This window comes from Delphinapterus leucas, unplaced genomic scaffold (assembly GCF_059928025.1).
Source record: "Delphinapterus leucas isolate spDelLeu-1000000601 "Yukka" unplaced genomic scaffold, BTC_Dleu_Yukka2 spDelLeu_asBTCV2_sq78, whole genome shotgun sequence".
In the NCBI taxonomy this organism is placed as follows: Eukaryota; Metazoa; Chordata; class Mammalia; order Artiodactyla; family Monodontidae; genus Delphinapterus; species Delphinapterus leucas.
Window position 1 is genome coordinate 70,570 of NW_028322287.1, and position 22,569 is coordinate 93,138.

The 22,569-nt window shown below is 44.2% G+C and overlaps 1 protein-coding gene across 2 annotated transcripts in view; it reads right to left on the reverse strand.

Annotated features, from left to right (window-relative positions):
- LOC149743804 (alpha-1,6-mannosylglycoprotein 6-beta-N-acetylglucosaminyltransferase A) overlaps nt 1-22,569 on the reverse strand; it is a 239,955-nt gene that overhangs the window by 69,387 nt on the left and 147,999 nt on the right. For both annotated transcript variants that reach the window (XM_089906141.1, XM_089906140.1), the window contains exon 4: nt 18,745-18,909. In XM_089906141.1, the coding sequence (XP_089762267.1) occupies nt 18,745-18,909 (165 nt within the window). The remainder of the gene's footprint in view (nt 1-18,744; nt 18,910-22,569) is intronic.

The window sequence follows — 22,569 nt, forward strand, 5'->3', positions numbered from 1 at the left end:
GAAATTAAATCAATCAGAGCATTATTAGTTAGACTGACCTTTACCAAGGTCAGGGTGTTACATCCACACAAGGCATACCTTGGTGATTATTTTCATCAGGGCTTTAAATATTTAATAGTGTTTTCAATGACTCTGCTTGTAGTTTCTAGCGCCGAAATCTGTAGGGTGTCAAAGTATAAGTATGATGTAGATTTGAAAGATGGGGAAAATTGGCACCAATATCAAGAAACTGTTGAGAAGACCAGGGATGAGCGAATGTTTCTCCTCCATTCAAATGTGGTAGAGGAATAAGATTATAAAAAGTAAGAATAAGCTTCCTGTTCATTCCTGGCAAAATTCTAGAGAAGATTACTATACAGATAAGAGTAATTAGAATACCAACTAAACTATCATTATCCACAACTCTCTCCCTCCCCCTTTTTAAAGGGGGACATGACATCTTGACGTTAGTCTTTTAATGACAGCCTTGTGAATAAGATTGGAAAGTGACTAACTGGTTGTATTTGTACCTGGTCCAGCAATTACACCAGAGCGATACTGATCAATGGACCCACGTCAACCCAGAAGTTGCCTCTAGTGCAATCGCCATGCCTCTGCTCTTCAACTCATTGACTGAAAGCCAAAGTGGAAATACTGATGACCCACCTGGAAGAAAAAACTAATAATTCAGAAGACAACAAAAACTTTAAAGAGTCAATAGGAGGGTAAGGTCCCTCTTTTCTTCCAAGCTCCAGACTACTCAGCTACTTTCTGGAGGAATGAACACAGCTGTGGCATCCCACCATAAGTGGAGAGTCTTGGCAAACTGGAGCATGCTCAGAGGAGGGCACTGGGGCAACGGATGGAGACACCACACACCAGGAATGGACTGGTGACAGACCTGAGACAGTGAGGATGTACTGCCTGAAAAGGAACACTCTGCAGACACATGACACAAGTCTCCAAAGAATAGGAGTTGTTCTAGAAGGCGAAGCCAAGATCAGCAAGTGAAAATACCAAACTGAACTGCCCCAAGCCCAGCTGGTTATCCTCTACGGTGGTTGAGCCCTACCAGGGCCAGAGCTCATGGGGCACAGGTGGTGCACTGCACTCCAGGGAGCACCATTCATTTAGAGCAATGGGCAGCAAGCTTTTTCTGTAAAGAGCTAGACAGTAAATATTCTCAGCTCTGTGGATCATATGGTCTCCACCACAACTTCTCAATTCTATATTTGTAGCACAAAAGCAGCCATATATGGAAATAATTGGATTCTAACACTTTATTTAAAAAACAGGTGGTTGGCCAGATGTGGCCAATGGGCCACAGTCTGCCCCTTATATAGACTATGAGGTCCACTGACATTGTGTAAGATCTAGGCTAGCAGATCATCCACCAAGGGTTTCAGAAGGTTGCAGTCCCTCAATTTGGGGGAAAGGTTAGAACATCCAAGTCTCTTCTACTTCTAAAAGTCCATGAAAATCTGGCTATGAAAGAAAAAACAGAAAAATCAGATGATCTCACAGTTAGTTCTGATAGCAGGAGGTCTAGAACCCAGACCTCCTGTATCCCTGGTCCTATACTCCTTCACCGTGGCACACAGTTCCAAGCCTGGCATTCCTCAACTTGTGGCCAGCTTACACTCAGAAATCTTCTAAAGGCCAGCCACGTATTCTCACGTATTCTCAGAAACCTTCTTGCATTGATGCCCATGTCTTTGCATCCCTGATATCACACAGAGAGAACCCAGTGGCCAGGAGAATCCGTGCGATTCTCTCCTTCGGAGACCAAGGACAGAGTAGGCAGAGACTGAATGTCCTCTGTAGAAGAGTTTCTTGTGGAGCCTGGGAAGCAGGGCCAGACTTTCACCTCATGACTCCGTGTGTCCAAGATTTCATCTTGAGTCAAGGGGAGCAGAGGAGATGACTGAACCAGTGAGGAAATCTGCATCTTGGACCCAGATAAACCCTGATGACTTCTAATCCAAGTACCATCTTTCAGGAAGCATTAAGCTGAAAGCAAGAACCCAATGTAGGTCAAGCCACACAAATACCATATAGGACCAATGATGATTTCACTGTGGCCTTCTGAAGACTTGCTGTCACACACCCACATCCCCAAATCCGAAATGGTTTCTGAAAAACAAACACTACATTCTTCAACAATGGTTTTAAATCTGAAGAGAGACAGGCAAAAGCAGACAGGAAGTTGATCTCCACTTCATGACCAAAAGCCCAACCCTACCCCAAATGTGTGACCCTTCTGCTAAAGACTTGATTATATTTAGCCTACTTGGCAAATGAATAGAATTTGCGCTCACTTTGGTGCCTTAAATACAAGTTTTTAAAAATTTATTTCATCAAAGTATAGCTCATTTACAATTTGTGTTAATTTCTACTGTACAGCAAAGTGATTCCGTTATACATGTATATACATCATTTTTCATATTCTTTTCCATTATGGTTTATCACAGGATATTGAATATAGTTCCCTGTGCTCTACAGTAAGACCTTGTTGTTTATACATTCTATAAATAATAGTTTGCATCTGCTAATCCCAAACTCCCAATCCATCCCTCCCCGACCCTTTAATACAATTTTTGAAGCTTGTTAAATTTGGCTAAAACGTCTATGGAACAAACTCACCTACCATTTGCCAAAACCACTTGCTGATCGTTATAATAATCACCAGTGTTTTCTAAGCACTTTCTGTTTCCCAGCCCTTCGTACACACTTTCTCACAGGTCCTCACAAGGTCCCCATGAACTGATTTCTGCAGTACAGATGAGGAAACTGAGACTTGATCTCTCTAAATGACTTAGCCAGAGCCACAGGTGGAAGTCAGATTTAAATGCCAGCAGCCTGAGCATGGAGCCTGTACTCTTGGCTGCTATACACACTTAGGATCATCACACACCGAACCACTGCATTAACACAATACTTGGCCATGGTTCCGATATCATCTCTCAAATGCCCGGCCTGAGTCTAGCATCAATCACAAGTGATACAGTTTGGTAGTAAATGTTCTCTTTTGGGGTTCTAATAGACCATCTTCTGCAGCAAAAGATTGAAAGGGTGCAGTAGTGTTTCTTGAATACACCCAGGAAGAATGTGCAAGCGATCCGTGTGTGTGGACCAACCCTCCCCAGGTGGCCTCATGGCTTCCTTCCTCACCCATCTGGGTCTCCATCAATGTCACTTCTTCAGAGAGGTTTGCCCTGCCAACCCACCCAAACCTGAAGCAGTCCCCGCTTCCCTGCTATCTCCTCATTCTGCTTCGTAGTTTCCTATAGCATTTATCACCACTGGGCATAGTATATGCTTGGGTATTTGTTGATTATCTGCTTTCACTGCTGGGCTGTAATCTCCAGGAAAGAAGACACTTGGTTTTGCTCACCCCTCTATCTCCAGCACCTAGAAAGTACCTGGCACAGAACACATGCTTCCAGTATCTGCTAGGAAAGCAGCAAATCAATCACTCTCTGGGTGACAGAATAACTGCTGCTTTGTACTTTCATCTTCGTGCTTAGCTGTAATTTCTAAATTTCTAGCAGGCAAATGTTATCCTTTTTTTGTAATACAGAAGTAAAGTTCTATCTACAAAGCCCTTCCTTTAGAGAATACCACCTCTTATTACATAAACTCAAACATGGAGATCATGGCTGCTTTTGGTCACTGGTAGCCTGGAGGCATGAAAACCACGCTAAGCGAATCCCCTGGTGCCCTCAGATGACAGGTCAGCATGGCCAGCCACGGGCAGGCACTCATCACAGGCTTTGCTGGCCAACTCAGCTGCTGCTAATGGCCCTGTCTTCAGTGTACAGCGGTCCCCCCCCACCTGGCCCAGACATGTGTGCCAGAGCCTCTGCCTAGCCCTCCCAGCATTCCTGGGAGTGCAGGGAAGGCAGTTAGGCAGTTTCTCCTCGTCACCATGTTACTCCGTCTCACGGGGGCCAGAAATGGAAGGAGAGAACGGAGGTCATAACAGTCCCCTGGAGGATACCCATGGGCGGCCCCGGACCTCAGCTCAGGAGCGCCACTGAAGAGAAACCACTGGAACCGCAGCCAAGTGGTCCACTGTATCTCCATCTCAGATACCATCAGATTCAGCTTTTACTCATCTTCTCTTTACCCCAAGCCAACTGCACCTTGAAATAAAGTCTTAAATATTTACTCCGCTCTTCAGCTCATCTCGCTATAATGTATACTGCTCCTATTAACTTAATACTTAATGAGAGCAATTATTGAGAAAGTTCTATTAGCATAAAGTTTAGACAGGTTAATGACTGCCTTCCCTTGAGAGCTGACCTCTACAGCACAGGAATTCCCCACCCTGCTTTGGAGTGAGATGGTGTAGCGAGGGGTCAGGCACAGTTTCCAGAATGCTTGAGTTTGCTGTCACAAAGGCCATATGACAATCATGGTGGGACAGTGGACATTCCTTCTGTGCCAAATCCTGTAGGTTATTCCAAGCCCTATCCCCAGATGGCTACAGAGTTTGAAGGTCATTTCCCAGGCAGAGCCAACAGGTCCTCCCAGACTAGAGTGAAAGAAGCTCGAGGTTGAAGGTCAAGGAAGGTACTCTGAGCATTGCTGATCCTGGCTTCCTTCTCCTCTGCTACACGATGAGCCCTACGTTCCCAGCAGGAGCCCGAGCTTCTGACCCAGCTGCACCCCCACTGCCTGATACAAGGCCTGGCACCATCCAGGCAGTGCTGGGTGTATAAAGGGCACATCAGTGCTTGCTGTATTATCTTCGGGCCCCTCCCTTCTAACAGGGTACTAACCACAAAGGGTGGGGTCTGCCGGTATGTGGCGACAAGACGTGGTGCAGGCTCTCAGCACACCTTTATCTCATACATCCTCACCGCTCTTGGGGAGAACGTTGGTATCACTATCTCTCTTGCACAATGAAGCTGAGACTCAGCGATAGTGACAAAACACCAACAGCGGGTAAGTAAGGGGGGCTGGGAGTTCTGCTTAAGATTATCTGATACCAGTGGTCCAGCCTGTGAGTGCCAAGAGCTTCCAGGAGTCCCTTTCCCCAGGTCCAGTTTCCTCTAGGAAATACAGCATCAGAACTGGGTAGTTTACACACTCACAAGCACTGACCATCTGCTACACGCCCGGCCACAGGTCGAAGCCTGAGCTGCATCCTTAAGAAGTGCACGTCCCGGGCTTCCCTGGTGGCGCAGTGGTTGAGAGTCCACCTGCAGATGCAGGGGACACGGGTTCGTGCCCCGGTCCGGGAGGATCCCACATGCCGCGGAGCGGCTGGGCCCGTGAGCCATGGCCGCTGAGCCTGCGCTCCGCAACGGGAGAGGCCACAACAGTGAGAGGCCCGCGTACCGCAAAAAAAAAAAAAAAAAAAAAAGAAGTGCATGTCCCAGTGGCCAAAACTTCCTGAGCTCTTATTTTTTGTTTTCCATGTATTAACTCACAGTCCTCACCATAGCACCACAGCCCAGGTACTTTAATCCCAGTGTACTGATGAGGAAGCTGACTGGGATTCTCCAAGGACACATGGCTAGAAGGGGGCAGAGCGGGGATTTGAGCCCAGGCAGTCAGGGCTCAGAGTCTGAGCCAGAACCTATGGCTACCGTTAGATCACACCCGCCGGACAGGGCAAGCATCAGCTCAAGCCTTTCACTTGATGTTCACCATGGTTCTTCCATTTCAAGAGCCCATCTCCAGCTGCATCCAAGTAGAGAGGAAGTCCCCACTGTAGATGTTGACTTGAAAAGTTCACCAACATGAAACATCAAGACAGCTTAAAAGCGGTTCAAGACTTGTGGTTGCCAAGGGGGAGGAAAGGAGAGCGAGGGAAGGTCTGGGAGTTTGGGATTAGCAGATGCAAACTATTATATAGAGGATGGATAAACAACAAGGTCCTACTGTATAGCACAGGGAACTATATTCAATACCCTGTCACAAACCATAATGGAAAAGAACAAGAATGTACATATATGTCTACCAGAATCACTTCGCTGTACAGCAGAAATTAACACAACATTGCAAATCAACTATAATGACAATAAAATAAATTTAAAAAAAAAAAAAAGCAGTTCAGAGCGTAGCTGGTCACCTCTGACAAGGCACATCAAAATGCACCCTCTGTCGACCCCCGACGGGAGCCCCGAAGCTGGCCCTGCTGATGCTACAGGCCCTCAGCCTGACATAAATGGACTTGGGGGCTGTGATCATGCATGTGAGATGTGCCTGATGTCCAAAAGCAAAGGAGGGACAGGAAAAGGAGACCACCAGGAGATGATGTCTGCAGGCCGAACCGTGGGGCAGCTCAAACTCTCTTCCTCATGTTATCGAATTGAACACCTCTTTCCTTCATTTCTAAACTCAGCCAAGAACTTCAGACCACCTTTACCATATATGCTCCATCTCTTCTTTTTCTGAGATCCAGTGAGGATGGGAAAAACAAACTAGCAACTGATTTTCATTGAGGCCGCCTAATTTTAGAAGCTAGGGATATGCAAAGCCAAAAGCACAGCTTAAAAGAAAATTCCTCAAAACCCCAAAAGCCTCTGAACCTAAGATTCCTTTTCAGCAACGTGGAGACACAGACAGTTCCCTGCTTCCATCTAAACAGCTTTCATTCTAAAATATTTCTGAATTTTTAAAATCTCAGGCTCTAGAACGCTTCTATTGAAATAACGTGTCAATGCAAACAGGTAGAGGATGAAACGGCGAAGACAGAGGAATGTCTTCAGGAAAGCATATGCTGAGCTGTCACTGTGGAATGTCTTTTGAATCAATACCATATGTAAGCTGATAGCACAACTGTATACACATACCTCATTAAGCCAAATTAGAGCAAGTGGGATCTGTCGCCTTCTGATTAAAACAAACACGTCTAATTTCAGTATGTCCTATCTCCGATCCACAGAAGCACCCCGCGCGGAGGCATTTTCACAAATAACGCTAACGCCCACACAAGTTCCCAAGGCCAACACCACCGTGCACATTCCTAAAGGCTGTTCTTCCTGATGGTTCCCCTCAAACAGCTGGGGAAGCACAGCGTCCCCTAGAGGGATACTCACTCTTACTTTTTCAAATGAAAACAGCCACGGATTCCTTGAAGGATCAGTAATGAGTCCAAAGGCATTGAGATTGGTGGGCCCCTGCCTCTTTTCTGCAAGAACTCTTCATTCAGAGCAATCCTTAACAGAGTGTAGCTGGTGAGAATTTTTTTTTAATCCTACTTACATTTTTACAATTAGCCATGAAGAAATAACAAAGTAAATTATCTTATTATGGAACCTTAGTTTTCAGAAAGCGTAGGAAAGCAAAAAAAGGCATTTCCCTTTTGATCAACGTTGCAGTCAACTTCCTAGGTGCTTTCAGGAATTCCTAAAATATTTAGGAAACTACCAAAGCAGGCGAGCAGCAGACACTGCAATTCAGAACTGAGCGTGTGGCTTTCACTGTTGTGCTAAAAGTTTCAGGACAGTGGCTGACCTGGTGTGCGGCCAGGAGAGGGAAGCAAGCGTTCACAGCTGGACAAACACTTATGGAGAACCTGCTATCTGCCAGGCTCCCAGCTAGATATTGGGATGAAAAGAAAAATGTAGGGGACTTGGTCCATGCCTTTGAAGAGCTTGGAGCCTGGCTGTGAAAGGTCCAAAGATGCACATAGCAGTCATGGGAACATAAAGCAAGGGCACCAGAAACCTCTGGGGCACGAAGGACAACAAGGAAGGCTTCTTATTGGAGAGAGTGCTTCAGGTGAGTCTTGGAACAGATGATAAATAAGGGTAAGTCAGAAAAATGGAGGGCATTCCAGGCTGAGGACAAAAACATGGCAATGTTTCAGGGCATACATGAACAGCATGCTGTGGGCTGGGCTAGTCCCTGGCAGGGCTGGGGCACACTCAGCCACAGCAGCATTTAAAATGGGGGCAGAGGGCTTCCCTGGTGGGGCAGTGGTTGAGAGTCCGCCTGCCGGTGCAGGGGACACGGGTTCGTGCCCCGGTCCGGGAAGATCCCACATGCCGCAGAGCGGCTGCGCCCGTGAGCCATGGCCGCTGGGCCTGCGCGTCCGGAGCCTGTGCTCTGCAACGGGAGAGGCCACAGCAGTGAGAGGCCCGCGTACCGCAAATAAATAAATAAATAAATAAAATGGGGGCAGAAATGTTAGCATTCCAGAAGCTTTGCCCTCTGAACTCTCCTGGAAAGAAAAGTTGGAGTCAGGCTTAGGATGACTCTGGAAATCCAAACCATAACGTGATGAGGGTCTCTGATCACTTTATCTCTTTTATCTGCTTGCTTGGAATCTCTTTAGGGACCCTCCCCCATCATGAAATCTCGGGGTGACCTACGTGATACAGGCCTAGCCAATCAGGAGGTCACTGGGCACTGTCACTGGGTTATGGAGAGGCTCACACTGCAAGCCAAGCCAAGCCAAGCCAAGCCAAGCCAACAGAAAGCTCCCAAAGGGTGTTGCCAGAAACCCAGAGCCTCCTGCGGCTACTTCTGCCACCACCCTGGGAAGATGGCCTAAGAATGAAGCCAATGCCCACAGCAGTACCGCTGAGGTTCTTGGAGACGGTTCCTGTGTCTGTATCTAGCAATACAAGCTCAGCCTCATCTTCTGAACTCTCCAATTCCATGGGCCCCAAATTCCATTTCTGTTTGAGTATTTTTGCCTCTTGCAACCAAGAGATTACTGACAAATACGTGGAATTCCCGTTAAGCCTCTAATATTGATAATAAAGGTCTCCACGTACTGACAAAAAGGTCAATTTGGGAACTTCAAGTTTAAGGCACTCAAAAGAAGTAATATACATGTATGAAAATATTTTCTAATCCAAAAAACACTATAGAAATTAGTTTCACCATGGTGATATCAATAACTAGTCAATATTATATTGCATATAAATATTAATAATAATTAGTCAATCCAATTTTCATTCTTATATCAATATTCTAAATGTGTAGCCTTTAAACTGTAATTAACAAATGCTCATTTAGTGCTGACTTTGCACCAGGCACGTTTCTACGTAGTGTACTGATCTCACTTAATCCTCATAAACAACCCCCATGAAATGGGCACTACTATTATCTCCCCCATTTTACAGAAGAGGCAACGCAGGCATTGAAAGGTTAAGCAACACACCCAAGGTCACACAGGTATGAAGTGGTGGAGCCTGGATTTGAACCTGGGCAGCGTAGCTCTACAAACAGTGCCTTTCACTGTCCCTCATCTCCTGAGAATCAATGTTCCAACTTCCTTTAAACTGATATTCCTAAACAAATGACTTGCGGCAAGGCAATTTACACTCCTTAAATCCACATTAACACATGGCTACTGTCCTCCCCAACTCCTGCCTTTGCTGGCTTGTTTCCTCCATAAATGCACCACCCCAGTCATCCTTCAAGCTCCATCCTTGGGAATCATATGACGGCTCCTCCCTCGCCCCCTCCCACGGTCCACCAGCATCCCCCCGTCACATGAGCTCCACCCACGTGGGTCTCAAATCCTCCCCTTCTCCCTGGCCTCACGCACATGTCTTTCAATCCTTCTACACGAGTCAACTAAACTCTCATCTGGCTCAGTGTGATCCCCTTCGCAAGCATCCTGCGTCCACATGGCCATTAATTTTTCTCTGAAAATACAGACCTCATCTAAGCATCCTCTGCTTCAAACCCCATCAGCTGTCACTGCCTGCAGAACAAAATAGAAACTCCTCAGTGTTACACTGAAAGCTCTTCACAGATCCCCCAGCCCACCTTTCCAGTCTCATCTCCTTTGATGTTCCTCCAGATAACGTCTGGAGGGTATTTCACGCTGTGAAGCAGATCTTTGGGGACCTCTCATTTTCCTTAACTTATTTACTTGCTCATATCTCGATAATTAAATACTCTGCTTAAAAATTAATAAAATGGAATCTCTTCTAAAACATTCTGGTAATTTAAATCCACTCTCTCCAACTACTTTGCCATCATTATTCTGAATTAGTGGCTCTTTCATGAAAAGAAATAATTACCTTCTATATAAGCCAGAGTAAAATGCAGATTGCCAAAATTTTACTGGTTTGTGTCCAGGAAAGAGGTTTCTTAAGGTCAGAACTCCAGAAGAGTGTTCTGGGAGTTTATAAAATCTCTTAAAGCTTTCAAAGACCAGTTGCAAAGCCAGAAGCGGTGATGACTGGGAGGTTTGCAAACAGCCTTGCTCGGAAAGGGGAAGGAGACTGAAGATCCCAGCTAGCTGATCAGGAAGCCTCAATGTCTCAAACATCATTCTGCACTGATCATAAGTGGGAAAACCAGTTTCCAACAATACCTTATAGATCAGGGCTTCTGAACCACTGCGCGCAACTGACACTTGGGGCTAGATAATTCTCTGCTGTGGGGCTGGCCTGTGCACCGCAAGCCGTTTAGCGGCATCCCTGGCCTCTATCTAGTAGATGTCACTAGCACCTCCTCAGTTGTGACAACCAAAAAATGTCTCCAGATATTGCCAAGTGTTGCCTGGCCGGCAAAATTGCAGGCAGTTGAGATTCAATGCTATAAATACCCAGGCACACAGGTCAGCACCACTCCTCTGAACTGGATTTTCTTCCTCTTCCTCCTTCTTTGTGATAAACATAAAAGTGCCCTTGACCACACAAAGTGAAAACCACACCAACAATGGCATACATTTTCTCTGAAGATACCAAAGGGACTGTTTATCACAAGCAGCCAAATACTTATTGCTGCCTTTGCAAAGAATGAAACAGAAAGGGACACACAGATAGAAGGGACTCATTTGTTTCTTGCTCAGATTAATAATTTTAAAAAAGCCCCCTGCAGTCTCACTTCTCTCCTGTCTCTCGGGCAGCATCTGGGGTGCCACTGACAGGCCAATACCTGATCCTGGGAAAGTCACCTGCTAAGCTCCTGTCTGGGTGGGGCTGGGACACTTCAGGTGCCACACCAACACATTTGAAAACTTGAGGACACAAGCAAGGAGTCAGCACAGGTGCAACTTCATTTCAAGGTCCATTAGCAGCGCCAAAGGGGGGAAACTGCACTTCCAAATACAGGCCCTGGGACTCAGCAGGGACATTTTTCATTATCAATTTTCCAATGCTAAGAATAATAATTATGGTTCTTTTATTGAGAACAACACCCAAGTTCAAATACACTGCACTTCAACCCCAAATACGAGAATATGTTACATGCTGAAACTGACGTGTGGAAAATGCAGGGCTGCCTAATGTTCAATTTGAACTCAATAACAGAAAGCATCCTCTTGGGTTGTGCTCTGTTTCCCAATTCACCTTGCAATTGTAAGCAATCAAAACAGAAGGGGATGCTATCATGATGTTCAGCCTTGTAGTGAACCATCACCGTTGGCCAGTTATTCAGCTGCTGCTGAATGACAACAAGTTCTTGAGAGTATAAATGAATAAATTTGCAAACACACATGTGCCCACGTTCCTCCCTCCCCTCCCCCACACCACAGAGAGCTGCACAATATCCCCATTCCCCTCAAATATTACAATCTACAGTTGGAACCATCACATTCTAGGAAGGCTCCACAGCACCAAATCACCCATGGGAAGCTCAGTCATGACCAACAAAAACTCGTATTTCTTAGGCAGTGTCTGCTGTTCAAGTCCGAGAAAGGACCACGAATGCCAAGTCCCACTTCCAAGCAAATCCTCATACATATAAATGGAAAAGAGGAGCAACAAGGAGAAACCCTTGCAGAAGTGAAACCAAATGCCACCCACCTCCAGCATAATCCAACCCATGTGGACAGTATTTATTAAACACCTTCAACAGCCATGCTTTGAACAACACAGTGGACAAAACGAGGATAAAAGCAGACACTGACTGTCCTCAGAAGAAGGCCAGCACTGTCACATCACACACCTGTAGCTTTTTACCTTTCCCCCATGTCAGTACATGGCCAAGAAGTGCAGACCCCATCCTACTCACTCCACTTCATAATTTACTATCACAACTCTAGAGAAAAGCAGAATCGGTCTTTCAAAAAAATCAAAGTATCATTCCGAAAATAAATAATTTTGAAAAAGGCACACTCAAGTCCCTTCAGGGATTAAGCCTGGAGAAATCATAATTGGTTAAAACGTGGTTTTTGTTCTTTTCAATCTATTTTTTTTCATTTCCTTGATTCACTGTCCTCTTCCGTAAGATAAACAGAGCTCAGAAATGCAGTTCATTGGGTCACAAATCAAGCCTTGGTAAACTTTGCAAACTTGAAATCGTATCAAGTATCTTTTCCGAACACAACACTATGAGACTAAATATCAATTACAGGAAAAACACTGTAAGAACTGCAAACACACGGAGGCTAAACAATGTGTCACTAAAGAACCAAGAGATCACTGAAGAAATCAAAGAGGAAATCAAAAAATACCTAGAAACAAATGACAATGAACACATGATGACCCAAAACCTAAGGGATACAGCAAAAGTAGTTCAAAGAGAGTAGTTTATAGCAATACAATCCTACCTCAAGAAACATCTCAAATAAACAACCTAACCTTACGCCTAAAGCAATTAGAGAAAGAAGAACAAAAAAACCCCAAAGTTAGCAGAAGGAAGAAATCATAAAGCTCAGATCAGAAATAAATGAAAAAGAAATGAAGGAAAAAACAGCAAAGATCAATAAAACTAAAAGCTGGTTCTTTGAGAAGATAAACAAAACTGATAAACCATTAGCCAGACTCATCAAGAAAAAAAAGGGAGAAGACTCAAATCCACAGAATTAGAAATGAAAAGGAGAAGTAACAACTGACACTGCAGAAATACAAAGGATCATGAGAGGTTACTACAAGCAAGTGTATGCCAATAAAATGGACAACCTGGAAGAAAAGGACAAATTATTAGAAACTGCACAACCTTCTGAGACTGCATCAAGAAGAAATAGATAATATAAACAGACCAATCTCATGCACTGAAATTGAAACTGTGATTAAAAATCTTCCAACAAACAAAAGCCCAGGACCAGATGGCTTCACAGGAAAATTCTATCAAACATTTAGAGAAGAGCTAACACCTATCCTTCTCAAACTCTTCCAAATTATAGCAGAGGGAGGAACACTCCCAAACTCATTCTACGAGGCCACCATCACCCTGATACCAAAACCAAAGATGTCACACAAAAAGAAAGCGACAGGCCAATATCACTAATGAACATAGATGCAAAAATCCTCAATAAAACACTAGCAAACAGAATCCAACAGCACATTAAAAGGATCGTACACCATGATCAAGTGGGGTTTATCCCAGGAATGCAAGGGTTCTTCAATATACGCAAATCAGTGTGATACACCATATTAACAAACTGAAGGAGAATAAACATATGATAATCTCAATAGATGCAGAGAAAAGCTTTTGACAAAATTCAACACCCATTTATTATAAACACTCTCCATAAAGTAGGCATAGAAGGAACCTACCTCAACATAATAAAGGCCATATATGACAAACCCACAGCCAACATCATTCTCAATGGTGGAAAACTGAAACCATTTCCTCTAAGATCAAGAACAAGACAAGGTTGCCCACTCTCACTGCTATTATTCAACATAGTTTTGGAAGTTTTCGCCACAGCAATCAGAGAAGAAAAAGAAATAAAATGAATCCAAATTGGAAAAGAAGAAGTAAAACTGTCAACTGTTTGCAGATGACATGATATTATACATAGAGAATCCTAAAGATGCTACCAGAAAACTACTAGAGCTCACTAATGAATCTGGTAAAGTAGCAAGATACAAAATTAATGCACAGAAATCTCTTGCATTCCTATACACTAATGATGAAAAATCTGAAAGAGAAATTAAGGAAACACTCCCATTTACCACTGCAACAAAAAGAATAAAATACCTAGGAATAAAGCTATCTAAGGAGACAAAAGACCTGTATGCAGAAAACTATAAGACATTAATGAAAGAAATTAAAGATGATACCAACAGATGGAGAGATATACCATGTTCTTGGATTGGAAGAATCAACATTGTGAAAATGACTATACTACTCAAAGCAATCTACAGATTCAATGCAATCCCTATCAAACTACCAAAGGCATTTCTCACAGAACAAAAAATTTCACAATATGTATGGAAACACAAAAGACACTGAACAGCCAAAGCAATCTTGAGAAATAAAAACGGAGCTGGAGGAATCAGGCTCCCTGACTTCAGACTATACTACAAAGCTACAGTAATCAAAACAGTATGGTACTGGCACAAAAACAGAAATATAGATCAATGGAAAAGGATAGAAAGCCCAGAGATAAACCCATGCACATATGGTCACCTTATCTTTGATAAAGGAGGCAAGAATATACAGTGGAGAAAAGACAGCCTCTTCAATAAGTGGTGCTGGGAAAACTGGACAGCTACGTGTAAAAGAATGAAATTAGAACACTTCCTAATACTAAATTCAAAATGGATTAAAGACCTAAATGTAAGGCCTGACACTATAAAACTCTTAGAGGAAAACATAGGAAGAACACTCTTTGACATAAATCACAGCAAGATCCTTTTTGATCCATCTCCTAGAGATGGAAATAAAAACAAAAATAAACAAATGGGACTTAATGAAACTTCAAAGCTTTTGCACAGCAAAGGAAACCATAAACATGACGAAAAGATAACCCTCAGAATGGGAGAAAATGTTTGCAAACGAAGAAACTGACAAAGGATTAATCTCCAATATACAAGCAGCTCATGCAGCTCAATACAAAAAAAAACAAACAACCCAATCCAAAAATGGGCTGAAGACCTAAACAGACATTTCTCCAAAGAAGATATAAATGGCCAACAAACACATGAAAGAATGCTCAACATCACTAATCATTAGAGAAATGCAAATCAAAACTACAATGAGATATCACCTCACACCAGTCAGAATGGCCATCATCAAAAAATCTACAAACAGGGCTTTCCTGGTGGCGCAGTGGCTGAGAGTCCGCCTGCCGATGCAGGGGACACGGGTTCGTGCCACGGTCCGGGAGGATCCCACATGCCGTGGAGCGGCTGGGCCCGTGAGCCATGGCCGCTAAGCCTGAGTGTCCGGAGCCGTGCTCCACAACGGGAGAGGCCACAACAGTGAGAGGCCCACATACCGCAAAAAAAATCTACAAATAGTAAATGCTGGAGAGGGCGTGGAGAAAAGAGAACCCTCTTGCACTGTTGGTGGGAATGTAAATTGATACAGCCACTATGGAGAACAGTATGGAGGTTCCGTACGAAATAAAACTAGAACTACTATATGACCCAGCAATCCCACTACTGGGCATATACCCTCAGAAAACCGTAATTCAAAAAAAGACATGTACCACAATGTTCATTGCAGCTCTATTTACAATAGCCAGGACATGGAAGCAACCTAAGTGTCCATCAACAGATGAATGGATAAAGAAGATGTGGCACATATATACAACGGAATATTACTCAGCCATAAAAAGAAAGGAAATTGAGTTATTTGTAGTGAGATGGATGGACCTAGAGTCTGTCATACAGAGTGAAGTAAGTCAGAAAGAGAAAAATACCGTATGCTAATATGTATATAGAATCTAATAAATAAATAAATAAATAGTTCTGGAACCTAGGGGCAGGACAGGAATAAAGATGCAGACGTAGAGAATGGACCTGAGGACACGGGGAGGTGGAAGGGTAAGCTGGGACGGAGTGAAAGAGTGGCATGGACATATATACACTACCAAATGTAAAATAGATAGCTAGTGGGAAGCAGCCACGTAGCACAGGGAGATCAGCTCGGTGCTTTGTGACCACCTAGGGGGGTGGGATAGGTAGGGTGGGAGGGAGGGAGACGCTAGAGGGAGGAGATATGGGGTTAGATGTATACATATAGCTGATTCACTTTGTTATACAGCAGAAACTAACACAACGTTGTAAAGTAATTATACACTAAGAAAGATGTTTAAAAAAAACATGCAGTTCAATCTGATTCTTGATTTTCATAAAGTTCATTTCCACCTAAATTTATCTAGGAGAACATTCATTTTCACATAATAAAAAAGCCCAAGAGCAATAATAAATTTGGTAAGACAAGCCATTTTCAATAAAAGCCACACAGAACACAGCTAAAGAGAGAAAGAAAAAGGGGACACACACACACACACACACACACACATCCCTAAAAAGAAAATAAATTTAGAGAATTCTTCTTCAACTGCTATGGTACCCAATTTAGATGCAGTTTATAGCCAACCAGAAGATCTATCAGTGAGCAGTAAGACACAACAGTAAGCAGTCAGAAACATCAGTTAGCAATAAGACACCAGAGTCAGCAGTAAAGTCACACCAGGGAGAACATTTCTGAGCAATTACCACATGTCTTAATGCAGAAAGGAAGAAAGAAAAACTTCACTCAACTAGGATTGGGACCCTATTAAAACGACCTCTCTCACAGCTCAAGAGCCACTCCTGCTATGACAGGAGGGGTGTGAGGACTGCCAGCACAGCCATGGATCAGGAAAAGGACAAAAAAAAGCCATAAAGGGTTGACCATGAGCTAGGACTAGGAACTTAAGTGCTTGTCCTTCTTTTTGGCACCCTAAGCTATAGACCTGGCAAATAAAAAAAAAATATGTGGGTTATTTGACAAGATATAAATGACCCTCCAACCTCTGGGGGAAATAAAGGAGGATGCCCGCATTCTTCATTCCACATCTATAGCCACTGTGGCTAACGCAGTGTCTGGGCAGGGAATGCATATGCACCCACACGCACAGAGGAACAAGTTTTTTTGTTTTCTAACACACAGGTCAGCCAAAGAAACAGACCCTCAGTCATAAAGAACTTCCTTATTAGACAGGATATTAAGTAGTCCAGGAAACTGTCAGCTCTTTAGGAACATCTAAGAAAATGGTTGCACATTTTTTTCTAGGCTCACCCATTTGGGATGATTTATAAGTGGAAGCAAGAAAGAAAGAGCAAACACAATGTCTTCTCTACTTGGCACGAGGAGGTCTTCAGCTGAGCTCAGCAACAAAGCCTCACCCCATCCCAAATGCTTAAGTCACAAAACCTGTGTGAAACCACGTCTCTGAGATGCTGAGAAGAGTAAATAAAATCACGTTGCCTCCAAGGCTCCGGAACTGTACTGGTATTTACTGAATGGTTGCTAGCTGGAAGGAAGGAGAGGAAACTAACAACTTTTTATGTGTGTCACAATCCATTTCTAGTCTGTGTCTCTTTCTCAATCGCCTCAATCCTACCCACCTTCAAAGTTTACCTTCTGACTACGTCAGAAGCCTTCCACAGTCACCCCTGCTTAGAGCGACCATAATTTGTGTTATTCTAAGCATGTGTATTATTTTACTAATTGGCCAAGTAAAACTCCCGAAGGTATGGAGTGTGTCACACACACGAGAGATGCAAACGAGTAAGAATGAGGTTAATTATCAAAGGCACAACTTTAAATTTGCTCCCTTTTTCCCAAAAGGAAACAAAATAAAATACTCTGGTTCTATAAATATCAGTAAAAACACAGTACCAGTGGCACCTCTAAAGGAGCCCTAGTCAGAGCCAATGACTTTCAGAATGTGCTCGGAGATATGTGTTAGCCAAGTAAACTAGCTCCATACACAGGGCTGGGATCCCACTTGAAATAAGTAGCCACCACCTGCCTTCCATTTCATTCCACAGTTTTGTACCCTGAGACTTGGAGCTCAGGCACCAAGTCTCCCTGTGAGCCCGGCACACAAACCAGACAGTCAGAGGCAGCTAGATCCCTTATCAGGAAGAGAATGACAGCAGACATGTTGACACAGGCCCTACAGGACAGAGGCGCTGGGAGGCAGCAGTGTTAGAGGCAGAGCAATCTTCACCAACCCCCCCCGCCCCCCCGATACAGGGTCCTGCAGAGCTGCCATGAAATCAGACAGGACCTTCTCAACAGCATCTCCTACTGGGAACACGGGTGGAGGAGTGGAGGCTGGAGAGGCATGGGTTCCACTTATTAATCAGTAGCTCAGCACAGTGGGAGGTTTTCTTGTCTAATTACAGAAGCTGTTGGAAACTGCAAGGGAAGACAGGATTTATGGCCTAGATGACACTGCCTCTGTGTTGTAATTAAAAGTTATTTTTAATATCTGTTTGGTGGGATACTTTGGATTATTAAAAATATATTTTGCAATTTAAAACTTGCTAAAGGGCAAAGAACACAGCAGAAACGTAATACAACAAGCTTGCCTAATGTGAAACAATTAAACGTTTTGACACTGGGAGGTGGGAAAGGAAAAGAATCTCTCTCCTACTTAAGGCTGTGAATTTCCTATAAGAAAGAGGCAAAGAAAAGCCAAAAAGGGCACTCAAGGGCTTCCCTGGTGGCGCAGTGGTTGAGTGTCTGCCTGCCGATGCAGGGGACACAGTGCCCCAGTCCGAGAGGATCCCACATGCCGCAGAGCGGCTGGGCCCGTGAGCCATGGCCGCTGAGCCTGCACGTCTGGAGCCTGCGTTCCGCAGAGGAAGAGGCCACAACAGTGAGAGGCCCGCGTACCGCAAAAAAAAAAAAAAAAAAAAAAAAGTAATTCCAGGAGCCCATTATGGGAAATATGCCATGGAGACCACCAGATATTACACATCATGAAGAGGCTATAAAAGCATTTGAACGTGTTATTCAAAATTAAATTAAAAATGAGCTTTACAGGGGCCATACCAAGTTTATGGGATTTATCTTATGCCAATAAGAACATTGTGCTCCTGTATTCTCTTCCGAGTTCGAAGCAGGCTTTGACTTCATGTCAGGGCATAGAATTGCAGTCCTTACCTGCCACATTAATTTTCTCAAGTGCTACCAAGCTGGGAACAGCTGTGGTGGAGTTGGTCAAGTTCGTCCCTGTGCCATTGATTACGAGGTTGTCCACCTTTGACTCTAACTTGCCAATGCGCTGCAAAATGTTATCCAACAACACAGCAAGAGTCTTCTTCAAATCTGTAAAAGAAAACGTACATAGTTTGAAAATCCTTTGGTCCCCGCACATTTGCCTGGTGCGCACACGCTCACCCTCCCTTTGTTTCTCTCTCTGACATGAAGAACAAAAGGCGGCAAATCAAAAAGTACCACTTGAAGACCTGTCCTAACAAACCACCTCTTAAAGATGACGGAGGCCACATTCAAGTGGCCCAAAGAGTACAAAACAAATCAGTTCGCTCTGTAAGACAACTTTCGCGGTAAGTAACATTAAAATTATTCCTGGCTACTAGGTTGAGAGAGAAAACTTCGTTACTCAGCATCCTACCAAAACACTCTGTTAAATTCTTCCTCGTTCTAGCACGGTGGTTACTGACACACTGAATGACAAGCCCAAAGTGTAGCAAGGCCCTGAAGTAACTTCCGGATCAAGTTCATTGTTAGTTTTTTTAGTGCTGTAGACTCTCGCATGTCCAAATTTTTTGCAAAGTCTTTACTGCTGTTGGTTACACATGGTAATACTTAATAAAAGCTACAGTTCCAGATTCCAGACATGCTGGATAACCCAGAGTTAACTATAATGCAATTTAGGAAGACACTTAAAATAAAGACCAGATTCATTCATTCATTCGAGACATATTTATTAAACAACTACTATGCGCCAGGCATTGTTCTAGACGCTGGGACGCTGTTCTTTTCTGGTGCTTACATTTAAGAGTTGATTCTCTTTCTTACGTACCTGGCTGTGGGTTATAGAGAAGTGTTCTTCTCTCTGGATAAATTACAGACACATTATCTTCATGCCTACGTAAGTATTTACTAAGTTTGTATACAAGGTATTCTACACACACAGAGAGAAATTAAGTTAGCCCCCTCTCCTGTGGAAACTCATAATCAAAGAAAGATAGTCTGACTTGTACATGTGATAAAAGCAGGAGGACCACAGGATAGCCACCTAGGTGAACAGAATTCAGACTCGCTTATGAATTGGGAGTGGGCCAGGGGAGTAGGACATAAGTGGAGGGAACAGGATGCAGAAAAGTCCTGAACTGAGACAAATGGGAAGTTGTCACCTTCTATTCTGCTGGGAACAGAGCACACTAGCGCCGAACAGGTGCTCTTATCCGGCCAGGAAAGAAACACACACTGGATCAATCCACCAACCCCAGAGCACAGCCCATGACCCTCCACCAACAGGCATGCAGGCCTCCTACTTGGCCAGGTCAAGAGAGACACTCATCTGAACAGAAACAAAGGTGTGTGTGTAATTGACATGGAATTTTGCATCCTTGGTGGTTTACAGACAGCTTCACTGAAGCTGACTAAAAACTACGAACAGAAACAGAACCCACATCTTCATCCTGAAAGTCTGGTTCTATGTCCTTATTAGCATAATGTCAATCGTTCCACCACACCCAACACCAAACATCAGACTTCTTCACCACGTTAAGATCTATAGCAGATTGTTCATTCACTCACTCTAACAAACATCCGACCAGGTCTATTTTTTGCTCTTCAGTGTGTACCTTACCCACAGGTAGTAAGACAAGCTGGCCATAACATTAGAGCAATTGGCTAAAAATATGATTATAACAAAGAAGGTCAGAAGGGAACTAAGAGTTCCTGAACGCCTATCACGTGCCATGCACACTTATAAGGAATTCCATTTATCTTCACATTCTCCATGAAGCAGGTATGACTTCATTTTACAGAAGAGAAAACTGAGGTTCACAGACAGAAAGTAATATGCTCATGGTTAAAGAGATACAAAAGTGCAACGCAGACTCGACTCAGGTCTGCCTAATTCCCTGACATCTCAGTGTGACCAGCCAGAAGTCGAGAGCCTGGCTGAAAAAAGAAACCAAGCATGAAATTCAGTGACTTTCATCCGCAGCGTAACGATTAAGGGCTTATTAGACTCTAATCACTTCCTAGGTTTGAGTCGTCTCTCTCCATTTTTGCATCCTTATTTGTACGAGTTGAAAGAATAAGCCTACCTCTTCGGGGTTGTAATGAGGACTTAATCAGTTAATATGTTTCGAACACTGCCTGGCACACAATAAGCACTACATAACTGTCTGTTACATAGATAAATAAAAAATAAAACCTTTGGAAAATGCTCTCATCCTTCCTAGAGAAATCTCTCCCTGAGTGATGCAAAGCTTTACTGTTTTATCCAAAGGGTCATGAGATCATTCTCCTCCAGGGGCTGCAGTCCCACAGTCAGCATGACTCACAGCCTGTCCCTGACACATCATTGGCTGGCGTGGACAGCAGGAGTCAGCCACCGGCTCTGCTCTTACACTGAATCTAAAGCACTGACCCCTTCTCCAGAGCTCTGAAGATTGCCAGAGGACAGTCACACAGACGGGGGCAATGGTGCCACTCGGGGGCTGTATTCACTGTAAAGAAACCACTCCTCAGATAAATGATATCAATCTCCCCCATCTCCAGCCTCTTTGTCCAGAGCCTGAATTATCAGCCAAGGAGTCCACGTGTAAAAATGGCATTTAACTCTTACCAGCAATTGTCATTAGCCAGACGCAGAGGCCCTGACCCTCCAGTTTGGGTTAACTCAGGGTTTCTCACCTTTGACACAACTGACACTTGGGACCAGATAATTCTTTGCCGGGGGGTGGGGCAGGGGATGGAAGAGGCTGTTCTATGCATTTAAGGTGTTTGGCAGCATCCCTGGACTCCAGCCACAAAATGACAGTAGCAATCCCCCCATGTGACAATCAGAAATGCCTCCAGACTGCACCCCATTTGAGAACCACTGAATTAAGCACACTCCCCCAACCTTTGTCTTCCCTGCTGCCCTTCTGTGCAGATGTCCAGAGAGAATCCGGGCAGAAGGGTTACGGGAGAGGGAATGAAGTGTGAGAACACAGTCACTGAACTGGCATTCTGTGTGACTTCCATGGTGGCACTGCTACAACTATGATGGGAACTACAATGAGGGAAGGTGGGAGCGGACAGCAGCCTAGCCCATGCTGCAGGTCTCTTAAGGGCTGGTAACCTTTTGCCCTTTTGTTAAAAGGTAACAGGACTACTGGACAGAGTCCCCAACCCACAGTTTTTGGTGATAGTCACTGATGGCACACAGCTTAGGTAGAATACAAAGTTGTCACATCAGTGTTAAGAAGACATTCTTCCTTGATTCTTAAAATACAGTCCATCGGGCTTCCCTGGTGGCGCAGTGGTTGAGAGTCCGCCTGCCGATGCAGAGGACACAGGTTCGTGCCCCGGTCCGGGAAGATCCCACGTGCTGCGGAGCGGCTGGGCCCGTGAGCCATGGCCACTGAGCCTGCGCGTCCGCAGCCTGTGCTCCGCAACGGGAGAGGCCGCAACGGTGAGAGGCCCGGGTACCACAAAAAAAAAAAAAAAAAAAATACAGTCCATCAATAAATGTGACCCCCTATCTCTTGTTGATCTCCCCTACATAGATGGACCTTTTGTGACTGCGACACGGTACGAATAAAGGAATTCATGATGATGATAAGGTGTTGATGGTCACCATCACCACTACCGCCCCAATACTACCACTGCTGCTACTATCGCTAAGGTTGCTACTGCTGCTGCTACTACTATTGCTACTATCATTACTGCATTGTTGCCACTGCTAGTAGTGCTGCCGCTGCTCCTCCAGCAGCACCACCAGCGCCACTATTTACTGAGCCC